The 26,259-nt window shown below is 35.3% G+C and overlaps 1 protein-coding gene and 1 long non-coding RNA gene across 2 annotated transcripts in view; one reads left to right on the top strand and one right to left on the bottom strand.

The window, feature by feature from the left end:
• The window catches only part of LOC126747087 (uncharacterized), a 30,517-nt gene extending 13,727 nt beyond the window's left edge, over positions 1-16,790 (bottom strand). The window contains exon 1 of the long non-coding RNA XR_007664077.1: positions 16,632-16,790. This is a non-coding gene — a long non-coding RNA (uncharacterized LOC126747087). The remainder of the gene's footprint in view (positions 1-16,631) is intronic.
• The window catches only part of LOC126747086 (uncharacterized), a 108,662-nt gene that overhangs the window by 77,426 nt on the left and 4,977 nt on the right, over positions 1-26,259 (top strand). The window contains exon 13 of the mRNA XM_050455580.1: positions 16,888-17,089. Coding sequence (XP_050311537.1) covers positions 16,888-17,089 — 202 coding nt within the window. The remainder of the gene's footprint in view (positions 1-16,887; positions 17,090-26,259) is intronic.

Here is a 26,259-nt window from a genome sequence, read left to right as displayed (position 1 = left end):
TAAGTAATTAAACACTACATTTTAAGTATACTGGATCCTAAAACTACAGTGAGGATACTAAATACTTTTATAAATTTAACCACTCTTTTGAATCTGGACCAAAAAGTTAATACAAATTTTGTAAATTCTGTTTTTTTGCCATTGTTCTTTAGCAGTTTCTTCCATTAAGGAAGGAAACAGTTTCTCTGTTGCCGCCATGGATTCCAACTTCATCTCGCACATCAGCATATGGATTCTAAAGCATTACATTATATATACTTTATTGTGTCGCTGAAGGACAAACAGGGACAGTAAGCTGAAAAAAACAAAACTTTAAACTTGTTTAATTAATAAAAATAGGATTTTCTTACTATGGCAAAAAAGGGACTTTTTTCCCAGAGAATGGAAATCATACATCAATCATAAATGTATCATATCATGTTTCGGCTAAATAATATATGGATCTTTCTTCCTCCCAAATTTTTATAATTTTCCTCAAATATTCTATACACCACCTGACAATTCCATTACAGCAGCTCTTTTGTTAACCATCTTAAGTTTAAATCCAAGTTTTATCAGGTATCTCCGCAAAGTTGAGACTGAGAAATGTTTGTCCCTTGCCAATAAGGTGTCTCTATGGTCAGAACCTCATTGTTTTTGTATTTAGAATACACACCTTTCCTTAGCAATTTGGCAATATCCATGTCAAGTCCCTTTGATTGTCCTGCATCTTTCCTTTTTATTCTGTTTAATTCTTTTTTTTACAGGCATATTGTACTATAGGGAACCCCTGTTAAAAACGCTATTTTTTGCAAAGCACTACAATCATTTGTGAACTGAGTATCATTCCTTAGATTGTTATAGATATTTAGATAAATTTGTTCTTTTAAAACTGCTTGATTTCCTCTGTAGCTTCAACTTCTTTTTGCTTCCTCAATACTAGAAAATGAACTATCAGAACTATGTAAGTCTAAATCACTGCCCAGATCACTCTTATTGTTTTTATCACAAATGTTATTGTCTTTCTTGTACACCCACGGTCTCCATAAGCCCGCACAAACACTTTCCTCTTCATTTGCCAAATTTTCCTGCCTATTTTTCCGAGGATCGAAACATTTTAAGGTCTTTAGGTATAATACCAAAACAAATCCACAAACACAAATAAAAAAACACTGTTCCTCACAGTAAAAACTGCAAAAAATTTACAGGAATACAGGCCAAATTCTAAATTCTTTACTTTCATAAACGTGTAAAAAGCATAACCGGCAAAACACATCAAATAATAACCTCACATGGCCCCCCTCCCAACTATTAAAGCTGATAGACCCATCCAACAACTATTTTAAAGGCGATAGACCCATCCGTAAAGATGTCTTTAAAAACACGACGAAAATAATACAAAAACGGTCCAAAAATTTATTTGGGTACGGCCCCGTAATTCTTAAATTCAGTGGGATAGAGAGAGATACACAATCACTTGCACAGCCTAAAGTAGGAATTGTCAGAACGCAGGTGTTTTATCTTTGTTTAATAGACTCGCTAAAAAGAGGTGACAAGTCTGTGAGTGCTGGAAGTGTTTAAAATATTTTGTAAGATGCTTGGATTTTAGTCCGCGGTCAATTTTCTGATATTATTTTCTTGTGATATTATTTTCTTTCTAAAAATTGACATTTTCAAAAGAAAAATAAAAAATAGTATAAAACATGAGGTTTTACGTATATTTAAAATGATTTCATAGATAGACAATATAAAATTTTGCCATTTAAACATGTATATCATGCGACAATAAAAATGACATAGGCGCACGGACTAGTTAGTGCGGCATCTGCGACACATCAAAGATTCTAATAGATCTCTGAACTGGACTTTACCACATTCACTGACTTCAAACTTTTAATGCAAGGCCAAAACCACGAAAGTGTCACATTCACGATACGCGCGTTGCAACAGTCGAATACAAACTAAGATACGTCAAAGGCAGTACAGCTACCCCCAGCAAAACCATGATGCTTGCAGATTCGTTGGTTTGGCATTGTCAAGAACTGGTTTAGAGGTGCTTGAAAATGTAGATAGGTAAAAATTGCCAATTTTGCACATTCATGGTTTTGCCTTGGGACCGACGATATATTGGATAGATTTTTGTATTTCCTTCATTTCCCGTTCAATACCTTTTTTAAAGGGGTTCATAGATTCCAGAAGACACTCTTTCACGACACTTTTAAGACTATTTTCATCTGTTTTTAAGTTTTTTTGTAGGTTAGCCTCACTTTTTCGGAACCCATCACAACAATTAATTATTTCATCTTGGTCTGCTACTTTGGCTTGAAACGCACAGCTTCTGTGGTAATTAGAGCCACAATTAATGCAATCGAAAGAGGCAGATACCTTTTTTTTGCAATGTTTGCAACATTTTTCATTCCCGGAAAAATTCAGCATGTTTACGTTGTACATAACCTCACAATCAACTATATCATTGAAAAGAGTTTTAACTGGAGATGTTTTTAAAACTACCTGAACATCTTGATAGATATTAGTTTTTTTTTTGCATCAAGTTAAAGTTACCTTTCATAACTTTTTTTGCTACTTGTATTGACTTTTTGAGCTCAAAATGAATTATTTCGGTATTATTTGTACTTGATATTGATTTTTTTAGATTCAGGATACATTACAGACCAAATACAAATGTAAAAAAAACTTAAAAAATATGCTGAAAAAATTTAAAGATGTCAAAAGGCATAATTTTTTGAAAATCCTGAAAATAACACAAAATCAATGATATAAAAAAACCAGAGACTTTTAGAACACAAGTTTATTAAGAAAATATCTTCTATCTGAGCCTATCTATATGCCCACCAAGTTTGGCTAACCCTCCGCCAAACACCCTGTATATCTTATTAATATATTTATTGATGGCAGAATAATTATATACATTTATTCAAATTCAAATATGCTTTATTGTTTGAACAAAATATTGTTATAAACAAAGCTTCACCTAATCCTAAAGAGACAGAGTTACAAGGTTAAAATTATATTTAAAAATACAAGTTACAATGACGAATCAAACTTAAACAGTTAAAATTTACATTTTTTTTTTTTTTTTTTTGAATTAATAAAATCAACTATATCTAACTTTTCTTAACTAAGTACAGTTCAACATTTAGGGACAAAAAAAAAGAAAAACATTTAAAACAAACAGGTTAGGAAAAGAGCTAGGTCTCCCTTAATTAATTAAAATCTGATTGTCGTTGAAATATTCAGCCACAGAGTAATAAGCTCGACCACTCAGAAATCTCCTCAAGAGAAACTTAAATTTAATGAGAGATTTTGCCCCTCTAATGTCCTCTGGTAGGTGGTTAAAGATTTTTATACCTTCATAAAAAATTGATCTCTTTACCAAGGCAGATGTTGGAATAGGAAGCCGCAAATTATTCAGCTGGCCGGTGACATATCGTGGATTCTGTAGGACAAACCTGTATTGATGGGAGAAAATAAGGCATGCCACCTCCTGTATGTATAGGCAGACAGGCCACCCTAACAGCAAAACAACCCGCAGAAACCCTATTGCTGAGACTCCGTATATGGTCCTCAAACTTAAGCTCCTTGTCAATCACCAGGCCCAAAAACTTATTGTTAGAATAAGGCGGGACAGGGCAGTTAGCAATAAGAATATTATCAAGACTACGGTTATTTGTAAAACAAATTAGTTTGGTCTTCTCTGGATTTAATGATAGTAAATTTGCCCTGAACCACTCATATATAAGTTGAAGATCAGCCAACATGGCTATTCTCAAAGAGTTGGTATCATACCCATGCCAGAGAACGGTGGTGTCGTCAGCAAAGAGCATGAATTTTCCCTGGATATTTATTTATTTAATATATCAACGGGCTTTGGCCCAATATTACAAAACAAATATAAGAATAATAATTGGATGATTAAACTAACCTAACCTAACATACAATTAAAGCTTAGAATATAAAGATTACCTATAACTTGGAACAATCTGTTCAGAGAAAAAAAAAGACAATACTTATAGTTAACACAAAGGAACAATTACCATCACAATTCACAACACCTTATAGTTCTTGTTTAAGACAGCATTATCAATTAAGAAGATTTAATTTCTTAATGAACCCTGTGCGCCCCTCAAAGCAATCAATTACATCAGAATACTGATTAGCCAGCCTAACAGTCCTTGCCAGAAAAGTATTGTGACCATAATTTGTGCGGTGTATTTGGCTGTAAAAAGAAGTAACTTGCCTTGTTGACCTAGGTGGAACATAAAGACCTATTTTATTAAGAAGTGCAGGACAAAAGCTTTGAGAGTGAAGGATGTTGTAAAATACTTTCCAATCTTTATGTCTACGACGAGTTTCAAGACTTCTCAAATTCAATGAGGCTTCCATTTGCTGGTAGTCAAACTCATCCTGATAATTTATAGGTACTCCATTTTGCTTAAAGGCAATATATCTTAAGAATTTATGTTGTACACTTTCAATCTTATGAATATGATTATTATAGTATGGAGACCAAACACAGGAAGTGAATTCTAGATGAGGACGCACAAGTGCACAATAGAGCAAACAAATAGATGAAATATTATAAAAGTCCCTTGAGCACCTCTTAATAAATCCAAGCATCTGCAGAGACTTGGTAACTGCCCCCGAAATGTGCGGAATATAACTTAAAGGGCTATCCAGTGTCACACCTAAATCCTTAATATGAGAGACAGATTTCAATATGGTGTTACCAACAAAATAGGAGTGGTTTACGGGGTCTCTATTTCTTTTAAAGGACATTGAGTAACACTTTCCAGCATTTAGATCCATACCATTTGTTGTACACCAATCAACAAGCCCATCCAAATCCGATTGGAGTCTGAAACAGTCCTCCAGAGATAAGACTCTAAGGAAGAATTTTAAATCATCTGCAAAAAGAAAAAAGAAGCTGTACTGAAAGCATGTTGATATATCATTAATCTAGAGGTTAAATAACAAAGGCCCTAAGTGGGATCCTTGTGGGACACCAGACAGCACCAAAATCTCCTGAGACTCAAGGCCCAAAACTCTAACGAGCTGCGTTTGACCCACCAGGTAGGACTCAAGCCATTTCAGCAGTGGACCCCCAATCCCTGATCTTTTCAACTTAAAGATCAAAAGCCTGTGATTAACTCTGTCGAAAGCCTTGGAGAAGTCGGTATACAAAGAGTGCACTTGATACCCCCTCTCCAAGGACTCAGACAGAAAATCAGTAAAGGATAGAATATTCAGTTCCGTAGAACGTCCTGCAATAAAACCAAATTGTTCATCTAATAATTGGCCCTGAAGAAAAGATGTAAGGACAACACAAACAAACTTCTCAAACAATTTAGAAATTGTACTAAGAAAACTGATTGGTCTATAATTCTGAACCTGCGAGCTGTCTCCAGCTTTAGGGATAGGTGTGATAAAAAAATTTTCATCAAAATCAAATGAATCAGACCATAGTTTAGTGCGGGATGGCCCTTCTGGTTCAGGTGTTTGCGTGTATTATGCTAATACAGGTGGTATGAGAACTAAAATAAAAGATTTTCAGCAGGCACTTAGTTGCTGCTGCTATGATATTGTTATGATTGCAGAGACTTGGTTAACATCTGAATATTCAGATGCTGAAATTGGTGTATCAAACTATGATTTATATAGATATGATCGTCAAATGGGTACGAATACTACCAAGGCTCGAGGAGGTGGTGTATTGATTGCGGCTAAAAAGAGTTTATGTACACATAGAATTGGTATCCCACTTGTTGATGTGGATATTTATCAGATCGATTTGACTTTTACAATAGACAATCAAAGCTTTGTTGTTGGTTGCATTTATATACCATCTCCATCTCCACTTCAAGCCTATTTAAGCCATTGTGAATCCGTGAAATATGTATATAGTAGATATTCAAGTAGTTTGTTTGTCTTGGCAGGTGACTACAATTTACCACATGCTAGATGGGAGAATGATGATCTTGGTTTGGTGGTTGGTGGTTGTCTGGAGAGTGACAGAGAGTCTGTGCTTTCTCTTCTATAACTTTTTCCAGGTAAATGGGGTTCTAATACCAACGGGGTTGCCTTGGATCTCATGTTTAGTAGCTCAGATTTAATTAGTGTTAAACGTGCAATAGACAAAATTTTTGAGAATAGCTTACACCATACAGCAATTAGTTTCGACCTTTGTTGTGCAGAAAATTCTGATGATATGATATATGAGGAATATTTTTATGATTTTGGTAAGGGAGATTACATAGCAATTAACGATTGTCTTGCTGGGATAGACTGGAATCAATTGTTTTTCGGAGAGACATCTATTGATGTCAAAGTTTCAATTTTCTATAATGTGATCTACTCCTCAATGGAAAGGTTTATTCCTCTAAAGAGGTACAAAAGTTCTTCTTTTCCATCTTGGTTTTCTTCAGAGCTTCGCAGTTTGATCATAAGAAAGAAACAAATTCACAAAAAGTTTAAAATTAGTGGTCAACAGCAGGATTATGATGAATTTGTATTGTTGAGACAACAATGTGAGTACTTAAGAGAGTTGTGCTATCAACAATACATTAATAAGGTGGAAATGAATCTTGCTGGCAATCCAAGGTACTTCTGGTCATATATTCAAAATAAAAGAACTGGTTTTAGTCTTCCCTCCAGAATGACATACAATAACAGGATTAGTATGAATATCTCGGATACTGCGGATATGTTTGCAGAATACTTTTCATCCATCTATTCGGACGAGCAAGTCAATGACATACCATCTTTTGATTTTGATAAATAAATTTGTCTGATTAATCAATTGCTCTGCTCTGGACCAGATGGGGTTCCGGCATTCTTCCTAAAGAAATGTGTTTGTGTTCTTACAAAACCAATACTGTTCATTTTTAACAAATCTCTAGGTACTGGTTCTTATCCCACTCTCTGGAAGAGAAGTTTTCTAAAACCGATTTTTAAATCTGGTAGTAGAAATGAAATTTCCAATTATCGGGCTGTGTGTAACCAATCTGAGTTGCCAAAGCTGCTTGACTGTCTGGTCAGTCATAGGATTGCCTGGAGTTTTAAATCTTTATTTAATCCTGAGCAATTTGGATTTATAAAAGGCAGATCTACTGATGCTAATTTGGTGCTGTATGTCAACTACCTCTACCGCTGCTTGGAGAAGGGACTTCAGGTTGACTCAATATATACAGATTTTTCCAAGGCTTTTGATTGAGTTAACCATGGGGTACTCTTGCAGAAGCTTAGGGCTTTAGGTATTGTGGGGTCTCTTCTTCAGTGGATCTCGGGATTCATCAGAGGTAGAACCCAGATCGTTAATCTTGGAGGTGCATGTTCCTCTGAAATTTTGGTACCATCTGGGGTGCCACAGGGCTTTCACTCGGGCCCTGTTTTGTTTTGCCTCTTTTTGATTGATTTAGTTTGGAAGCTTGAAAATTGTCGTGTGCTAATGTTTGCTGATGATGTGAAGCTATTTAGGCTTATCACATCCCTTTCTGATGCTGTGCTCCTGCAAAAAGACCTCAATTTATTCTTTGATTGGTGCCACTTGAATAGAATGTCCCTTAATATCAATAAGTGCCATAAGATTACTTTTTCTAAGCAAAGAAACCCTATTGCTTTTCTTTATAAAATAAATAATGTAGCAATTGGTGTCAAAACAGAGGTTTCTGACTTAGGAATATTTATTGACTCCAGGTTGTCTTTTAAAAGTCACATCAATCAGGTGACTGGTAGGGCAATAACATGCTGCAATATTGAATGGTATTCATCACGTCGAGTATCACGTCGATCCGCTTTTAAAGCGTTTTTTATATAAGTTAAAGTAAATCTGGAGTGTTGAATTTTATGTTAAATTGTGTGTTTCAAAGTACGGTATTCTCCCTGTCTTTGTTCCTGAGTGCTACTGAAGATTGTATTATGTAAAATCAACAAAATACAAAAATATATGTGACGCTACAAAAATAAACACACAAGGTACCCATTGTTCAAATACAAAACATTGGAATTTCTTTTGTACTGACGAAATACTTCAATACTACGATATTCTAGTCCGATTAAATATTAGTGGAGCGGATTTTGCTCACTATTTTAAAGACTTTTTGTCCTTTTTCCTGCAATGGCAGATGTTTTCAAATGTTGTAGGAAATATAATGCCAATTGGATATGCATAGTTTGCAACAATATCTGCCATCCTAGTTGCATGAAAAGAACTAAACACTACGAAATTTTAAATGACAACTTAATCTACTGTTCCACTGAGTGCAGAGATCTGGCATCTAGAACTAGTGACGAAGATTATGACTCTAGAACCTTTCTGGGAATGGTACAAAATCTACAAGCTGAACTGGAGCATAAAAACAATTACATTACGCGGTTAAAGCGCAACTCTGCCGTATTGGAAGATGAGTCAACTGAGATGGAGTCAAAGTTTCGGAATGACCTTGAATCTTTAAAAGCTAAAGTTCTGGAATTACAAAACCAATTAGAAGAAAAAGATGTGTTAATTAAAAAGTACGAGGATAAAACTTATGCGGAGTGCGAAACCCAAACGTTAGCAAACAGTAATTCCACTTCAACTCAAACATTAATTGTGGGTAAAATTTCAAAAAGTTCCCAATCGGAGAAAGCAAGAGCATGTTCTTTGGGAACTCAGACCGTTTTTAAGTCATACACAGAAACAGAAGTTCAAACTGATGATCCTGATACTCCCCCACTAACACTCGCAGACGAACTTAGCTTCACAAGGCCTGTATTATTATCCAACTCAAATCATTATAATAACGATAATAAAAACACAATTGAGAAACTATACAACGAAATTTCACTTCTTAAGTCTCAGAAAGTAGAACTAAAGGACAAACTTCAAAGTTTTAAAGTGACGGAAGAAAACCTAAAAAAATCGATAGAAGAAATGACTGAAATAAATAGAAAGATAATTACTACCATTGAAGTTTTAGAAAAGAACAATGAATCTTATGTAATAGAGGTCTCACAGTTACGTCAGCGTTTCTCGAACCTCAACAATATCTGTCAAGTCTCTAAACTGGACCCTCTGAAACCATCAAGCAAAGACACAATTACTGACAAAGCTTCCAGCAGGAACTTGGTGAGATCTCTGGTAGGAAAGAAGATACTTGTTATGGGTTCGTATGTTCAGGGTTATCTTCCACTTTTAAAACGGCTCACCAAGGGTAAATACGATATAAACAGCCAAAATATCGAAAAAATCACTATTGAAGACATGCTAGACAGCAGTTTACCCTATTGCCGTCGGTTTACCAAAGACGACTATGTATTTTTGTTTACTTGTTCACAAGCTTCTATAAGCTGCAAAGAGCTAGATGAATGCGGCATTAAAGAAAAAATAAGACTATTTGAGCATACAAATCTTGCATTGATTGGCCCAATGCCATTACCTAATCGTCCTACATTTAATAACATTATTGCATCCCATAACCTGACACTCCACAAATGCATTCAAGGTGCACCTACAGCCATCTTCATACCTCTGCTCTCACCTTCTCCTAAACAGCTGGTGGCTGAATACCTAGTAAACTGTCTTGCTCTTAATGACGGTAGGATCCACTCACTGGAGGTCTCTCTTAATCCCAACATCCAGCAATCATCAAGCAGAAATCCGTCAGGCGTGGAATCAATGCAGGTTCCCAACACAGATGAAAATTTTTTATTGGCCCTTCAGATTCCAAAGGAGTCAAGGTAGCCCCAAATTCCAAGTTCTCGTTAATGTTATTAAATGTACAATCTCTCCGTAATAAAACAGGTGAACTTTCTCTACTTTTGAATAAACTAAAGGAACCTAATATTATCCTCCTTACAGAACATTGGCTTAAAGTGAACGAAATGATGTACATTAGTAACTATGTAGTGATTTCTAGCTTTTGTAGAACTGAATTATCTCATGGGGGATGTATGATCTTAGCTGGCAAAAGTTTTTTAACGGAAAGCACTTTTCGAAAAATTGATAAATTTAACCATCTCCTAAAGGAATCTGTTTTTGAATTTGCTGCATCTTTTTGTGAGGATTTAAACCTATACATTATTTGTATTTATCGGTCACCATTATCTGATAGCTCTGAATTCTGCTTATGCTTGGAAAGTCTCCTGCTTATGATCCCATGTTCATCCTCCATACTGTTGGCGGGTGATTTCAATGTAAATTATAATGAGAAATCTATTGCAACACTGACCCTCCGTAATTTACTCAGTTCATTTAACCTTCAAATGCATGTTAGGTCTCCCACTCGCATCACACGGTTCTCGTCCAGCACCATTGACTATGTTTGCACTAATTATCCCGAACATATGGTGGATTGCACTGTTGTGAATTCTGGCATGTCGGACCACGAGGCAGTGATCTGTGAAATCAGTAAAGGGAAATGCCCCAAAACTGCTGAGTGCTCCTACAGTCGAATTTTCAGCAGGAGGTACTACGACAGATTCCATGACTCGTGTGTGGCTGCTGGATGGGAAAGCGTGTTGAATTCGTCGGATCCATTGTCGTGTTTCCACCGGAAATTGATAAACCTCTTTTATATCTCTTTTCCCATGGTGAAAATTAGACCAAAAAAGAACAAGAAGTCATGGTTAACTAGGGGACTTAAAACTTCATGTAGAAATTTGAGATCCCTTCACACATTAAGAAAGTTCACGGATTGCCCGGCTTTTCATCAATATTTTAACTCTTATAGGTCCTTGTATCGGCGACTAATAAAAATCGCCAAAAGATCCTTCTACTCAAATTGCCTAAATAAGGCCACAAATAAGTCTAAAGAATGCTGGAAGATTGTTAATGATATCCGTCAATCATACAGCAATTATTCCATGGCAGTCCCTGAATGTTCTGCTAATCATATAAATGACTTTTTTATTGGAATTGCTGATAAAATCCATAAAGATTTGGGTTTCCCAACAACAGATCCACTTACTTATTTATCAAGCACCAGTATTCAAGGATCATTTTTCTTTATACCTACAGACTTGGTTGAGCTTAAAGAGGTATTAACTTAACTATAAAAAACAAAAACTCAGCCGGGGAGGATGGCCTATCTGCCAAAATACTCCTGAACATGCCGGACATCTCTCTGAGTGTCCTTCTTGAAGCTATAAATGCATCATGGGTTATGGGCACCTTTCCCGCTTGCCTAAAATCTGCTAAGGTTATCCCAATTCATAAGACGGGCAGCCTCACTGAACCATCAAACTTTAGACCAATATCCCTTCTGTCCACACTTTCAAAGATTATTGAAAAATTGGTTAAAAAACGTGTGATGTCTTATTTAAAATCAAAGATTATTCTTAGTGGTTCTCAGTTTGGCTTTCAAGAAAATAAAAACACAAATGACGCAATGTTTAACTTTATGAGTGATGTCTACTGTTAGATTAACGGTGGTGGAGTTTCCGCTGCTGTGTTTTGTGACTTGTCGAAAGCCTTCGACTGCGTCAGTCACGAGGTTCTGCTGCGGAAGCTCTTCCACTATGGTTTTAGGGGCTTGGCGGCGAGTTGGTTTTGTTCATATCTAAAGGGTCGTCGTCAGAGAGTGTGTGTGGGGTCGGAGTATTCTGAATATCAATCTGTTGCCTGGGGAGTACCTCAAGGGTTGGTACTGGGACCAATACTTTTTCTCCTATATATTAATGACCTCGTTCGACTTAATATCCAGGGAAAATTCACGCTCTTTGCTGACGACACCACCGTTCTCTGGCATGGGTATGATACCGACTCTTTGAGAATAGCCATGTTGGCTGATCTTCAACTTATATATGAGTGGTTTAGGGCAAATTTACTATCATTAAATCCAGAGAAGACCAAACTAATTTGTTTTACAAATAATCGTAGTCTTGATAATATTCTTATTGCTAACTGCCCTGTCCCGCCTTATTCTAACAATAAGTTTTTGGGTCTGGTGATTGACAAGGAACTTAAGTTTGAGGACCATATACGGAGTCTCAGCAATAGGGTTTCTGCGGGTTGTTTTGCTGTTAGGGTGACCTGTCGGGAGCTTGACATGGGGATTGGGAGAGCCGTGTACTTTTCCCTGATTGAGTCCCATCTCAGGTATGGTGTCTGCTTCTGGGGTAGTGCAAGCAACTATCTTCTACAGATGTTGTTTGTTCTACAGAAACGTGCTGTGCATTATATATGCGGGATATCACCTAGGGAATCATGCCGACCATATTTTATCAGGGAGGGCATTCTTACAATCTACTGCCTATACATACAGGAGGTGGCATGCCTGATTTTCTCCCATCAATACAGGTTTGTCCTACAGAATCCACGATATGTCACTCGCCAGCGGAATAATTTGCGGCTTCCCATTCCAACATCTGCCTTGGTGAAGAGATCAATTTTTTATAAAGGTATAAAAATCTTTAACCACCTACCAGGAGACAATAGAGGGGCAAAATCTGTCATCAAATTTAAGTTTCTCTTGAGGAGATTTCTGAGTGGTCGAGCTTATTACTCTGTGGCTGAATATTTCAACGACAATCAGATTTTAATTAATTAAGGGAGACCTAGCTCTTTTCCTAACCTGTTTATTTTAAATGTTTTTCTTTTTTTAACCCTAGATGTTGCACTGTACTTAGTTAAGAAAAGTTAGATATAGTTGATTTTATTAATTCAAAAAAAAAAAAAAAAAAAAATGTAAATTTTAACTGTTTAACTTTGATCCGTCATTGTAACTTGCATTTTTAAATATAATTTTAACCTTGTAACTCTGTCTCTTTAGGATTAGGTGAAGCTTTGTTTATAACAATTTTTTGTTCAAACAATAAAGCATATTTGAATTTGAATTTGAATATCCAACGGTCTACAACTGATTTGCCTTTGTTTACTTTTAGATTACTTTATTGCTCTCTTGTTAGGCCCATCTTGGAGTATGGCTCAATTGTGTGGTCCCCATCATATAACTGCTACATTGAGCAGATTGAAAAAACTCAAAATAAATTTTTAAGGGTGGCGGCTTTTAGATGTGGTTACAGGAGACAGGAGTATTACTATCAGTGGGTCAGAGATAACCTGAACTTACCCACATTGGAGTCACGAAGAACATTACTCGACTTATGTTTTATGCATAAGGTTTTAAATGCTACTATGGATTGTCCTGAGTTATTGTCTCTTTTTAAACTTAGGGTGCCTTCCAGATTGAATAGACAATCAGAAATATTTTCAGTCCCATTCCACCATACCAATTATGGCATTAATGAGCCAATTACACGAATGGCTCGAAGTGCTAATGGTCTGTCAGGACAGATAAACTTTTTTGACTCTAGGATAACATCTTTTAAGGGGCAGTTAAAGAATATTATTTCATAGGGGCTTTAATTAATTAACTCATCTACACCTTTCACTGATTTATAGATAGTTTTGTATCTGAATATATATGTTTGTATAGGTATGCTATGTAATACTTTTGTAAATGATTTCCATTAATAAATAAATAAATAAAAATAAGACATCACGTTTTTTAACCAATTCTTCAATAATCTTTGAAAGTGTGGACAGAAGGGATATTGGTCTAAAGTTTGATGGTTCAGTGAGGCTGCCCGTCTTATGAATTGGGATAACCTCAGCAGATTTTAGGCAAGCGGGAAAGGTGCCCATTACCCATGATGCATTTATAGCTTCAACAAGGACACTCAAAGAGATGTCCGGCATGTTCAGGAATATTTTGGCAGATAGGCCATCCAGCTGAGTTTTTGTTTTTTTATAGAAGTTAATACCTCCTTAAGCTCAACCAAGTCTTTAGGTATAAAGAAAAATGATCCTTGAATACTGGTGCTTGATAAATAAGTAAGTGGATTTGTTAATCATAATCATAATCATAATCATAATTTTTATTGATGCCAGTAATATACATTTTACACAAGTCAAAAAATACATAGGTAAAGTCAAAACAGACTACTTAACAGTACTAACACTAAGAACATTAAATTAAAATTCGACTATAACTAAAACAATAAATGATGTTATAAAAACACAGTAAAATCACCTTAAAATATGAGGTTAAAAAACTCCTCTAATGAATAAAAAGCATTCACTAATAAAACTTTTTTGATTTTTGTTTTAAAACTGTTTAGAGGTAAGTATTTTATTTCAGAGGGAAGAGCATTAAATAATTTTATTCCCCAAAAGCCCGGTCCATCCCGACACCTTTCCAGACGGCAGTAAGGAGGTACAAAGTCAGTTCTATGGCGAGTATTATAGCCATGTATATCTTGGTGAGTAGTAAAAGACTGAGTATTACGTTTAACATACAGAAGGTTTTCCAAAATGTACACTGAGGGCAGGGTGAGAATGGCAAGTTGTTTAAAGGCTGCCTTGCAGTCCTCCCTATATGCAAGACCAGCTAGTACCCTTATCACCCTTCTCTGTATACCGAACACACGTTTGGTATCAGATGCATGTCCCCAGGCTAGAATACTATATGACAAGTGTGAATGGAAAACACCAAAGTATGCAGTTCTCAGAACTGCTGCTGAGACCCTATCACTGAGCCCTCTTATTAGATAGGCAGCTTTGTTTAGCTTTAAAGTCAGTTGGTTGATGTGATGACCCCAATGTAAACGTTGGTCTAGTGTGACTCCTAGGAATTTAGCTGTGTCAGCAGACTCCACCTGCCCAAGTTCCCTCATAGAGAAAATGATTTTAAGTGTCTTATCTGAGTTCATGAGAAGCCGATTGCTGCAGAACCAGCTTTCAACTCCTTCCCGCGCCACCAGGGATCCCTCCAGGGAAGCACCCAGAGTGTCAGCCCGAAAGGATACTGTGGTGTCATCGGCAAAGAGGGTAAATTTTGCATATTCACTAATTAGTGGAAGATCATTGATATATATTAAAAACAGAATGGGTCCCAGAATTGACCCCTGAGGCACACCCATTGTAATATCGCCTATTGCCGACGCCACCCCAGCAAAACTCACAGACTGACACCTGCCCTTCCAAGATTTCATAAGTTGAACGCTTGATGGACTAAAATTATAGGCTTTGAGCTTTCCAAGAAGGATCCCATGGTCGACGCAATCAAAAGCTTTACTCAGGTCGCAGCAAAGAACTGTGTCATATTGAAAATTTTGAAAACCTTCAAGAATATCTGAAACCAAATCCAAGACGCCCAGAACTGTACTTTTGTCTTTACAAAAACCAAATTGACATTTGCTAAATAAGTTATTTTTTTCAAAGAAGTCCACAATCTGTTCAGCTAGACACCTCTCTAAAATCTTGGACACAATTGGTAAAAGAGATATAGGCCTGTAATTATCTGGTTTATTGCAATCACCCTTCTTAAACAAAGGAATTACAAGTGCCTCCTTTAAAACAGATGGAAAGCATGATTCTTTAAGGCACAGATTGATTAAATTTGTAAGTGGAACAATAATTTCATTTGTAATTGATTTTAATATTTTAACATTTAGACCAAAAATATCCTTACTATTTTTATTTTTGAGGCTGGAGATAATATCACGGACTTTGTTATAGGATACTTCATTGAAAGAAAAAACAATATCATGTTTGGGAATCAATGATATTGGATCAATATTCGAAATTGGCATTCCTGACATGATACCCTGACCTACACCCAAAAAGAAGTTGTTAAAATCATTCGCTGTAAGACTACAATCTCTAACTCTTCCAGTTTTATTGCCACAATATTTATTTATGACTTGCCACATAGTGCGACCAAGATTACTTGAAGATTGAATGAGTCGGTCATTTGCTTTAATTTTTGCTTCTTTTATTGCTTTGTTGTATTTATTTCTGTACTGAAGAAACACATTTTTATGATATACATCTGTGTATTGTTTACTCACCAACTCAAGAAACCTAAGCCTCTCACGCATCCCTCTAAGCTCGTCACTAAACCAGGAAATATTATTGGATTGATCTGATCTCACAGTAAACTGCTTTATGGGAAAACACTTCAAGCACGTATCCTGTAAAATGTTTAGAAATGTGATAAACTTTTCTTCAACCAATATGTTAGGCTCTGATACAAAATGCCAAGGTGTATCTGAAATAATGTTATGGAAATTAAAAAGCCCATGTTGTGTTACAGGCCGGCATATTTTTTTTGTATGTATTAAACTGCGGGATGTAGGTACTGAAAAGTCAACCTGCTGACCATCATGGTCTGAGATATTGGGTTGTACAACAAGTGATGAAAGTACATTGATGTGGGGACTTACAAAGACATTATCCAAGCAAACACCCTGTCTAGTTGCTGCCCGAAATAGATGATGCAAGCCATAACCACCCAGAGCATCACACAAAGGAGCAAAGTTGGGAAACCCAAATCTTTATGGATTTTATCAGCAATTCCAATAAAAAAGTCATTTATATGACTAGCAGAACATTCAGGGATTGCCATGGAATAATTGCTGTATGATTGACAGATATCATTAACAATCTTCCAGCTTCCAGCATTCTTTAGACTTGTTTGTGGCCTTATTTAGGCAATTTGAGTAGAATATATTTATTTAGGGTTAGAATATAATTTATTTTGTAATTTTGTTAAAATGGGCACATCCCGTAAATAAATAAATAATGAATAAAAAATAATAATAATAAATATATCCTGTTTTACTACAAATCAATAGATAAGATAAAATCTTACTCGGAATTATCTTGGTTGGATTGTTAGTATACTGCGGATCGATTGTAGAAACGTTACTGCTTGCATCTCGGTTTTCACCACAAAACGAAAACACAAATAATTATATAGTTTCACAGCACTGTGGAAATATTATTTATAATTTTCAAATTTGTTTTTGTAATAAACGATGTACTGTGAAATATCAATGTCACTAATGACAGGAAACGTTTTAGAGAGTACTTGCAAGATAACAACATTTTTTCATTGTATATTTCAGGTATTTCAAGAGGCAGCCTCTTTTTTACCAGAAGAAGAGCAGTCTAAACTTTTGGAAATAATTGATAATATCCATACGGCAAAAGCGAAAAAGTCCTTAGCGAAAAAATGGTCCAGCACGTTGCCGCACAGCAGTAAGATTAATCCTGCTGGCGAAACGGCAACGTCGGTACAAAAATACACGCCAAAAGAGGAAAGCGCCGGTATAAAATAATTAATTGTAGCACTTAATATTATGCACCAAACGCACTTTTCTTATGCTCTTAAGCTTCGGCTTCCTACGAAGCGGTACCGCAAAAGAGCGGCCGTAATTTGGCGGCCGTTTTTGTCAACGAGTAGTACGGCCGCTTTGGACGGTGAATATTACTGTAAAGGTGTGATTTCCTAGCGACATCCAGCGTTCGCGGCCCGATTTTGGGTTTTGGTTGAAGCGTCTAGCGTCCGCGTTTCTGTAGTAGTGAGAGCACACCCGCCATAGCAAATAGTACAGTCGAATGCAAATCAAAAGTTGCAGGTCGTCAACATGAATAAAAATAAGTTATTAGCGTTAACGTTATTAGAAGAAGAGAATGATGATGACATGAGGTTATTACTGTCGTTGCGTGATAAAACAAGTGAATTGTATGAATCTCGAAACGAAGAAGGTTATTACAAGATCCTTATACAAAATCACCTAAATGACGACGATGAAAAGTTTCGCAGCTTCTTCAGGCTTAATAAGGATCAATTTAATTTTCTGTTAAGCCTAGTTCGAAATGAATTAAAGAAAAAACTCACAAACAGAGTAAAAACTCCTATTTCTCCAGAAGAAAAATTGGACACTAAGGTAAGACACATTTTTTGAAAAATTTAAAATGAGAACAAAAACTATTTATTATCACCAAGAAAACTCAAACAATACAATTCTGTATCTAAAAAAAATATATTCTTCATAGATGGAAATATTTGTTTTTCGTTGTGTAGTTATCCTGTGGGTTCACTGAAGATGTTGATGGTTGAGGAGTGTTAACTGATTCATTTGGAATATCTTCTAGTTGACCTGGCATTTGAAAATATACCACTTGTTGAGGACTTGAAGTCATTTGCACTGGTGAACAGGGATTTTGTGGCTGCTCTGGATTAGTCATTGATGCCTGGAGATTTGTTATTATGGTCAAAATTTTTAATTTTGCTTCATTAATTAAATTAGGAGGTAATTTCTTTAACATTAGCTAACCATGCTCCTTATAAACAAATCAACTTCGTCTTCATTCTGATTATCTACGAGTTTCGAATACATTTCCATGCGCTCTTTTGACCTTTCTTCTAAATTTTGCAGTAGTTTTGATTTTGCTGTTGTGGATTTAACAAATCTTCCTGATAATGATGGAGTGTTTGATTTACTGCTGGGAGTATTTGATCGACTTGTGCCCATATTTGGTTTTGATCTTTTTGCAGGTATATTCAAATCGATAGATTCCGGTGATGCGACGTCATCAATTTCGTTATCTATCTCTAATTCTGAATCGGTCGTATTATCATCAAAAGTTTGTGACTGTAAATTATTGTCATTTTGACTCTCATCAAAGTTTTGAAGTCGCCTACAATTAGTTTAAAAATAAAATTTCATTTGTTAATTGTAGGCGATGGTATAGCGATGTTTTTTATTTTATGGATAAATTTATCCATACACAAAAAAGTGTCATACCTTCGTTCAGTTTTCACCAATTCTAAAAATTTCAAATGTGCCAACAGTGTCCACTTGATAGGTCGGGATGATGCCGCCGAACCAGTTCCTAACTTTTGCTTTCTTTTATTTTTAAAATAATTATCGCGAATATTTTTCCAGCGAGTTTTGCATTCTTCGGCTAAAAAAAATATTTAAAATCTCAAATATCTTTATATAAGTAGGAACTAGAAACCTAGAGTTTATGATATTTTTTATTTTTTAGATTCTTGGCTATTGGAAAAACATTTAGATCCCTGTCATTTGCCTTCCGCATTTCATTCAGCTACATCTCAGTTATTATTAGAGAAACACTGGAAGTTTTATGTTCAACATTGGTACCGATTTTCTTGCGACCATGTAGTAGTGAACACTTAAAGGAAAAAGCGTTGGAATTTTGGAAAAAATGGCATTTCCCCAACTGTGTTGCAGGAATCGATGGAGAACACATTCGAATATTTTGCCCCAACAATAGTGGCTCCCTATTTTACAATTACAAAGATTATTTTTCAATAGTTCTGTTAGCAATTTCTGTTTGTTGATGTCGGTGCTTACGGTAAAGAGGGAGACAGTTCCATTTTTTTTAATTCACCGATGGGCAATCAGATGTATTCAGGAAATTTATTTCCAAATGATGAATTTCTACCTAATACAAACAGGAAGCTACCTTATGTAGTAATCGGAGATGAAGCATTTAGGTTACATCGACATTTAATGAAACCATGCAGCAAGTTATCGGCTAGAGGCGATAAAAGAAAAACTATTTACAACTACCGACTGTGTAGAGCCAGACGTGTCACTGAAAATGCATTTGGTCTGTTGTGCCAAGTCTTTCGCATCTATTATACACCAATAGCTGTTAAAGCAGAAGTATGCGATAAGTTGATTATGGTGACTTGTCTTCATAATCTATTAAGAGATGGATTTATGGAAAAAACAAAAAATTTTATTACGGATATGATTCAAATATTCCATTGCCAAAGAACATTACTCCATTAACAGAAGGTGGAGGATTTGCTGATGCAACTGGTTTGGAAATCAGAGAAATGTTCGCAAATTTTTTTAGGGAAGAAGGAACAACAGAATGGCAAAACGACAGAGTCTTTAGAATTTCTTTAGTTAATAGGTGTGTCCATATTTTTGTATTTTAATCTTTAATCTACACACAATTTGATAATTATTGAGCCAATATTTTGAAAAATATACATACATATAATAAAAGATGTTTATGGATAAAAACAGTTTTGTGTTTTACTGTCAATACTAACAATTATATAGTGTCCACCATAATGTTCGCTATATATGGGAAATTCGAGCATTTGATCAAGCATAATACATTTTCCCATATCCTACAAATAAAAAAAAATTCCCATATGTAGCGAACATTATGGTGGACACTGTATAAAATACCAATTGAAACATTGGGAAAAATTAATCGACCTACTTGACCTAATGCAACCCTACTATTCACAAAACTTGATTCATCTATATGGAGCGGAAAACAATGAATTTATTCTTAAATACTTACGATTCTTTGATAAAATTGCAGCAATTTCTTTCCATAAATTTTCCCGAATTTGGTAATCTTTAAAGTCTTTATTTTCATGGTCATAAATACAAGGATATTCACGTACTTGATAAATCAATATTTCATCTTCCGCATCTGTAAATTTTTTTGACATTTTGTGTTATTATCTTCAGCTAAACTCTGCTTATATCAAACTGATGTATAGACGGCTAGGGTCTACGTTCGCGTCTCGACATGTTTTTGAGCAGTCGAGAGGCAGCCGTTGATGGCTGGACGTTGCGACTTCGAGTCACGACGCTTCAAGGAAAACGATTCCATACAAAATACATTGTACGTGTTATTAACTGCCAGACGTGGCGGCGGACCGCGAACGCTGGACGTCGCTAGGAAATCACACCTTAAAGTAATACGGTGCGACAAAATACGGTGGCAAGAGCCAGTTGACAGTTCCAATCAAAGATTGTGTGTGGTATTTGCAAGATGGACGACCTGACGGCAAGTTTGGCTATTCTAATAGTTCTTGAGGATGAAGAATCGTCAGAAGAGGAGGGCAGAAGGCAAGAATCTGATATTTATATAAAACGGGAGACGGAGGGTGCCTATGAAATTATGATATGCCGTCATCTTCCGTCTAAAGAATATTTTCGATTATCTCCGGAATTGTTTCGTTACGTATTGGATAAAATTCACGATGATATTACTGTGAGAGCAAGCAATCGAATTAAAAAGCCGATATCAGCAGAACAAAAGCTATGTATTTTTTAAGGTAAGTAAATGTAACTAATAACAATGGTAGTGTAATGTAAGATTATTGTAATGTCTGAAGTGTATTTAACAAATTAAAATCATTGCTCTCTGCAGTGGAGTTGGAGGTGGATGGTCCTGGAGAGACAAAGCAGATGCTCTCATTACTCTGGACAATCCTGCTTTGATTGTATAGTGCTAATTCTGCATTTCCAATCATAGTAGCTATCTGCAGCCTGAGCCTTACCTGTTCTGGTGTAGGTAGTTTTTTTAACAATTTTAGCCGTAGATGCAAAAAATAAGTCATTCTCGTCTTGAGCTTCCTGCACATGTCCTGTTTTATGAGCAATATCTTGTAGCAGTTGAAGTCGGGCGTCGGAATTAGCACTTGATTTACGTTTTTTTACTGAATATATTGTCGATTTAGAAGTCGTACTATTGGTACTGGAAATGCTAGGAGTATTGTATATCTCCGACTTTTCCGATTCTGTCCGGCAGACATTCCAGGACCTAGTGTCTTGTGTCTGTATAGGCAAGCTTTGTTCTTCGCTACTATCTATTTCGGACATGATTCATGTCTTCCTGAGAGCTTTGGCTTGTCTTTTCAATATTTTCAATGTTACTTACTGTTCTAAAAATAAAATAAGAATAATACAGGGGCTTTATCTCAAAAACACATTCATTATTACTTTTGTTTTACACTTGGGCAGCTATCTAAAAAACACAGTAACTCCGACCTTTTTTTTGAAGCTTCTCCTACTGATCCGGTACTGGGTTTTCCCCTTTTCCTAATGTAGTAGTCTCTAATATAAGCCCAACGTTTACTGCAGTCAATATCTGAAATGTCAAAAAATAATTAAATACCACACTATCATTATATGTAATTGTTTATTTTTAACTAGGTCTATAATAATATGTAATGTTGACATTACTGTATTTTTAACAGTTTGGAAGAGTCACGTTTGTATTTTACGTGAGGAAAGGAGAGTACAGCAAAGGCAACTCTAAATTTTCAAGATTTTTTTTTATTAAATGCCTTTAATAAAAGAAATTTTCTGTAAAATTTAGACTTGACTTTACTGTATTCTCCTTACCTCGCAGAAACAGTTCCAGAATCCCCAATTTGTTGCATTTTACTTCCAGTACAGCTTTCCCGTTACCATATACCATACCATGTCACTTCTCCACAACAGGTACTAAATTAAATATTTTGTCAGTATTTACTACATTGACCATCTGATAATCATGGTTAAAAATAGGATTGTAAACAGGACTTCTTGGAAAATTTTATCATTTTTAAGATTACACAATCTCTCGACAATAATCAAACATTTTCTCATTTCGTAGATTAATATACTAAACTTCTCGTCATAAAAATCGACGCACCTACTTTTTTGGCCAATATTTGACAGGTCGCCATTTAAAAACAGGTTAGCGGATTTTGACGAACTTGGTAAATTCTGACTGCTTGATTCTTTGGCTCTTATGTCTAATTTTATTATTGAAATATTCTGCACACAAGATATATTACAGGGTGTTAAAGAAAGGGAAGGCGATACCTTCCTTTTTCTTTCGATGGATCTGGCAAAGTACATAATCTGAAAGAACATAACCTATAATTAAACTCTACATTGAAAATCAATCGATACCTTCCATAGTTTTCTCAATTTTGGGATTACACTGGAATAAAGTGGAAATTTTAGAAAAATTACTATAAGATCGTAGTAGGCTAAGATATTGACAAAATCTTAAAAACGTCCTGAGGGATCATCTAACAGATACTATTGTTGCCTACTAGGACCCTCAAACTCAACTACTCCACAAGTGTACAATACTTGAAAGTTTTTCAAAATCCGTTCACTTGTTTTTAAATGGCGAGCTATCAAATATTGGCCAAAAAAGTGGGTGGGTCGATTTTTATGATGAGCAGTTTATTATAACAGTAGTGCCTTTTATTACACAGCTCATTCTTTTTAGATTTCTGGCTACCGGCGAGTCCTACAGATCTTTGGTATTTCAATTTCGAATAAGCCATTCACGGATTGGTGTTATAGTACGACAGGTAGCAACTAGTATGGTCAAAAGGATGCTCAATGATATCATACGGAAGATTTTCGCAAAATTTCTAGACAATATTTATCCAAATGGAATTTTCCGAATTGTGTTGGAGCAATAAATGGAAAGCACATTCGAATAAAATCACCCAAAAAAAGCGGATCCCTGTATTTTAATTACAAAGAATTTTATTCTATTGTCATGCTTGCTATTGTCGATGCGGATTTAAAATTTGTCACTATTGACGTTGGATCATACGGCCGGGAAGGAGATGCAGGAATATATCTTAAAAGCAATTTTGGAAGGAAAATTTTAAATCACGAATTTAACATCCCTCCTCCTCAACAGCTTCCGAGAACAGACACTGTTCTTCCAAACGTCATTCTTGGGGACGAGGCATTTGCTTTACACGAAAATCTAATGAAACCTTTTCCAAGAAGGCAATCAGCTAATGATCATGATAAAGCAGTGTATAATTATCGCCTATCTCGTGCGAGGCGTACAACTGAAAATGCTTTCGTTGTGCTACAACTACAACTATGTGCATATTTTCGTATTTTCTTTCAACCCATAGCTGTACCTCCCGAAACAACAGATTTGTTAATTGTGTGTGCCTGTATATTGCACAATTATTGCGTGAAGCAAAAATACCTGCTCCTAATCAAGCTACAGTAGATAATGTTATGCCTCTACCAACACAAAATCTGATTAATCTAGCGGAAAATAATGCACGTGCCCGACAGACGATCACTTGAAATTCGTGATAGATTCAAGAATTATTTCAATGGACTTGGGCGCCATTGAATGGCAAGATCGTTACTTCAGAGAACATTGAAAACTTAGAGATGAAATAGAATGTATATGTATGATATATAAATGTATGTATATGTATATAATAATTATATTATTAATAAATGATACTCACCTGTTTTACGAAGTATTATCCCAATTTCCTGCCATAAGCTTTGTTTTAGTTGCGTCTTTCGATATTCTGATAATTTTACATTAAAAGGTGAGAAACTAGGAATATTAATGTAAGTGCAATTTGAATTGGAAACTTGTTTTAATGTCAGAGCTTGATGATATAATCGAAGAATTAAATGTTTTAAAAATAAGTGAACCTTCAGCTGACTCAAGTACTAAAAATCAATTATTTAATCCTATTGAAAGTAATTTTAAATTAGAAATCGATAATTTAGTAGTAATTAGTGATAACAATTCTGCATTGACTTCTCAAGAAAATAAATTTCTTTCCAATAACGGTAATACAAAAGCATCAATAATGAGTCAATTCAAACCGGAATATCTTAATTGTGTTCCGACATTCGATGGAAATCCTAACGATTTACATCGCTATCTATCAACTTGTGAAAGTCTTATAACTAATTTTTATAGGGCATCAAACCCAGCTGATTTTCAAAATATCTTTTTGTTAAATTGCTTAATTGGAAAACTAACCGGACAAGCAAAAGTTATCATAAATATACAAAACGTTACAACTTGGGACGATTTGAAAGATACTTTAAGGCGTAACTTTGCGGATCAACGAGACGAAACATGTCTTAATAGGGATCTCGTCATGTTGAGACAAAACAATAATGAACAACCTAGCCAATTTTACGATAAAGTTCTTCATATTTTAAATCTTTTATGCTCTCATATTGATATAAACGAAAACAGCATTGAAGGAAAAAATACCAAAAAACAGTTATATAATGAACTAGCTTTAAAAACTTTTCTCTCTGGCCTAAAAGAACCCTTAGGGACAACTATTCGATGCATGAGACCTTTGAATTTAGCTCAAGCCTTACAATTCGTGACTCAAGAAAATAATACTCATTATTTTCAAAACAACATAAGACAAAATCCTCAAATTAAATCAAATAATACATCTCAACCCCAACAAAATAGAACGCAACCAAATTATAGTCAAATTAGACCCCAACCTTTTTCTTATTTTAATAATCATCAAACCCCAATGCCAAGGCCAAATATTTTTAGACCTTCATCTGGAAATCTTAACCTTTTTAGACAAAATTATTTTGGGAATAATTTCCAACGAAACCCTGGAAATAATTTTCAACGATTCCCTTTCCCGTCGTCTAAAATTTATCCCAGACCAAATCAGATCAATGTATTTGGACCCAACCAAAATAAACCACTGCCTGCCCCTGAACCAATGAGCATTTGTTCTAGTGGCCCTAAGCCAAACCAACCACATAACAAAAATCAAAACATATTTCGAAATACAGGCAGCCAACCCAATTTCATCTTTGAGGAATTATATTCCACAGAAATGTATGATGATAACGAAAACGCCCACTATGTTGACCCGTATTATTCTCCGATGTGTTATTATAATGCACCTACGTACTACGACCAAGAGCACGTGTACGACAATCCTTATCAAGAATACCAAGTTACCGATGAGGCGACAAGTTCATATGAGACGGCCAACGAAACCACAGCTGATGATAGGAATACTGAAAATCATGACCTACAGGAATCAAATTTTCGCAAGCGAAGTCATCTCAGCAACGAGAAATAGTAATATCCTTGAACTCTACTAATTCGAATTCCAGCGAATTATCATATATAATTTTCCCGGAATACGGTATAAAACTTTTAATCGATTCAGGATCAACAAAATCATTTTTAAATCCGGAAATTGCTTTTAAATTTTTTCCTGACCGAATTATCAATGACCCTTTTATCGTTAGCACAGTTTTTCAAAAATCCTCTCACAAATTTAGTACCACAGTACCGGCTTCAAAAATTTTTAAATTGCAAAAAAATGAAGACTTAAAGTTTTATTTATTTAAGTTTCATAATGTTTTTGACGGTTTAATAGGATTAGATAATCTGAAACTGCTAGAAGCTAATATCGATTTTAAAAAAGGCTTTCTGTTAACGCCGTTGTCGAAAATCAAATTAGAATTTCATAAGACCAAAATGGAACTTAATTGTGTAACTGTTTCTTCTAGAACCGAGCAAGTCATAAAAATTAAAACTAATATTCAAAATGGAGAAGTTATAATACCGCACACGAAAATACATAATTGCGAAATCCCCGAATGTTTAACTTTAGCAAAAAATGGTCATGCGCTAACCACGATTTTAAATAATTCTTGTGACGAAGTTATTTTAGATTTTTCTGAACCATTAGAAGTAGAAAAATTTCCTCGAAAAAATTTTACTGACATTAACCTCAACAATTTTAATGACGTGCATTGCGATAATCCTACATTAGATTCTTCAAAAATCAGAGTAGATCATTTAAATCCCGAAGAAAAGGAAGCTATTCTTAACCTCTGTAAAAAATACGCTGACGTTTTTTATCA

This window comes from Anthonomus grandis, chromosome 18, assembly GCF_022605725.1.
Source record: "Anthonomus grandis grandis chromosome 18, icAntGran1.3, whole genome shotgun sequence".
Lineage (NCBI taxonomy): Eukaryota > Metazoa > Arthropoda > Insecta > Coleoptera > Curculionidae > Anthonomus > Anthonomus grandis.
The sequence above is the reverse complement of the archived record's forward strand: the minus strand, read 5'-3'. Positions and strand labels throughout refer to the sequence as shown.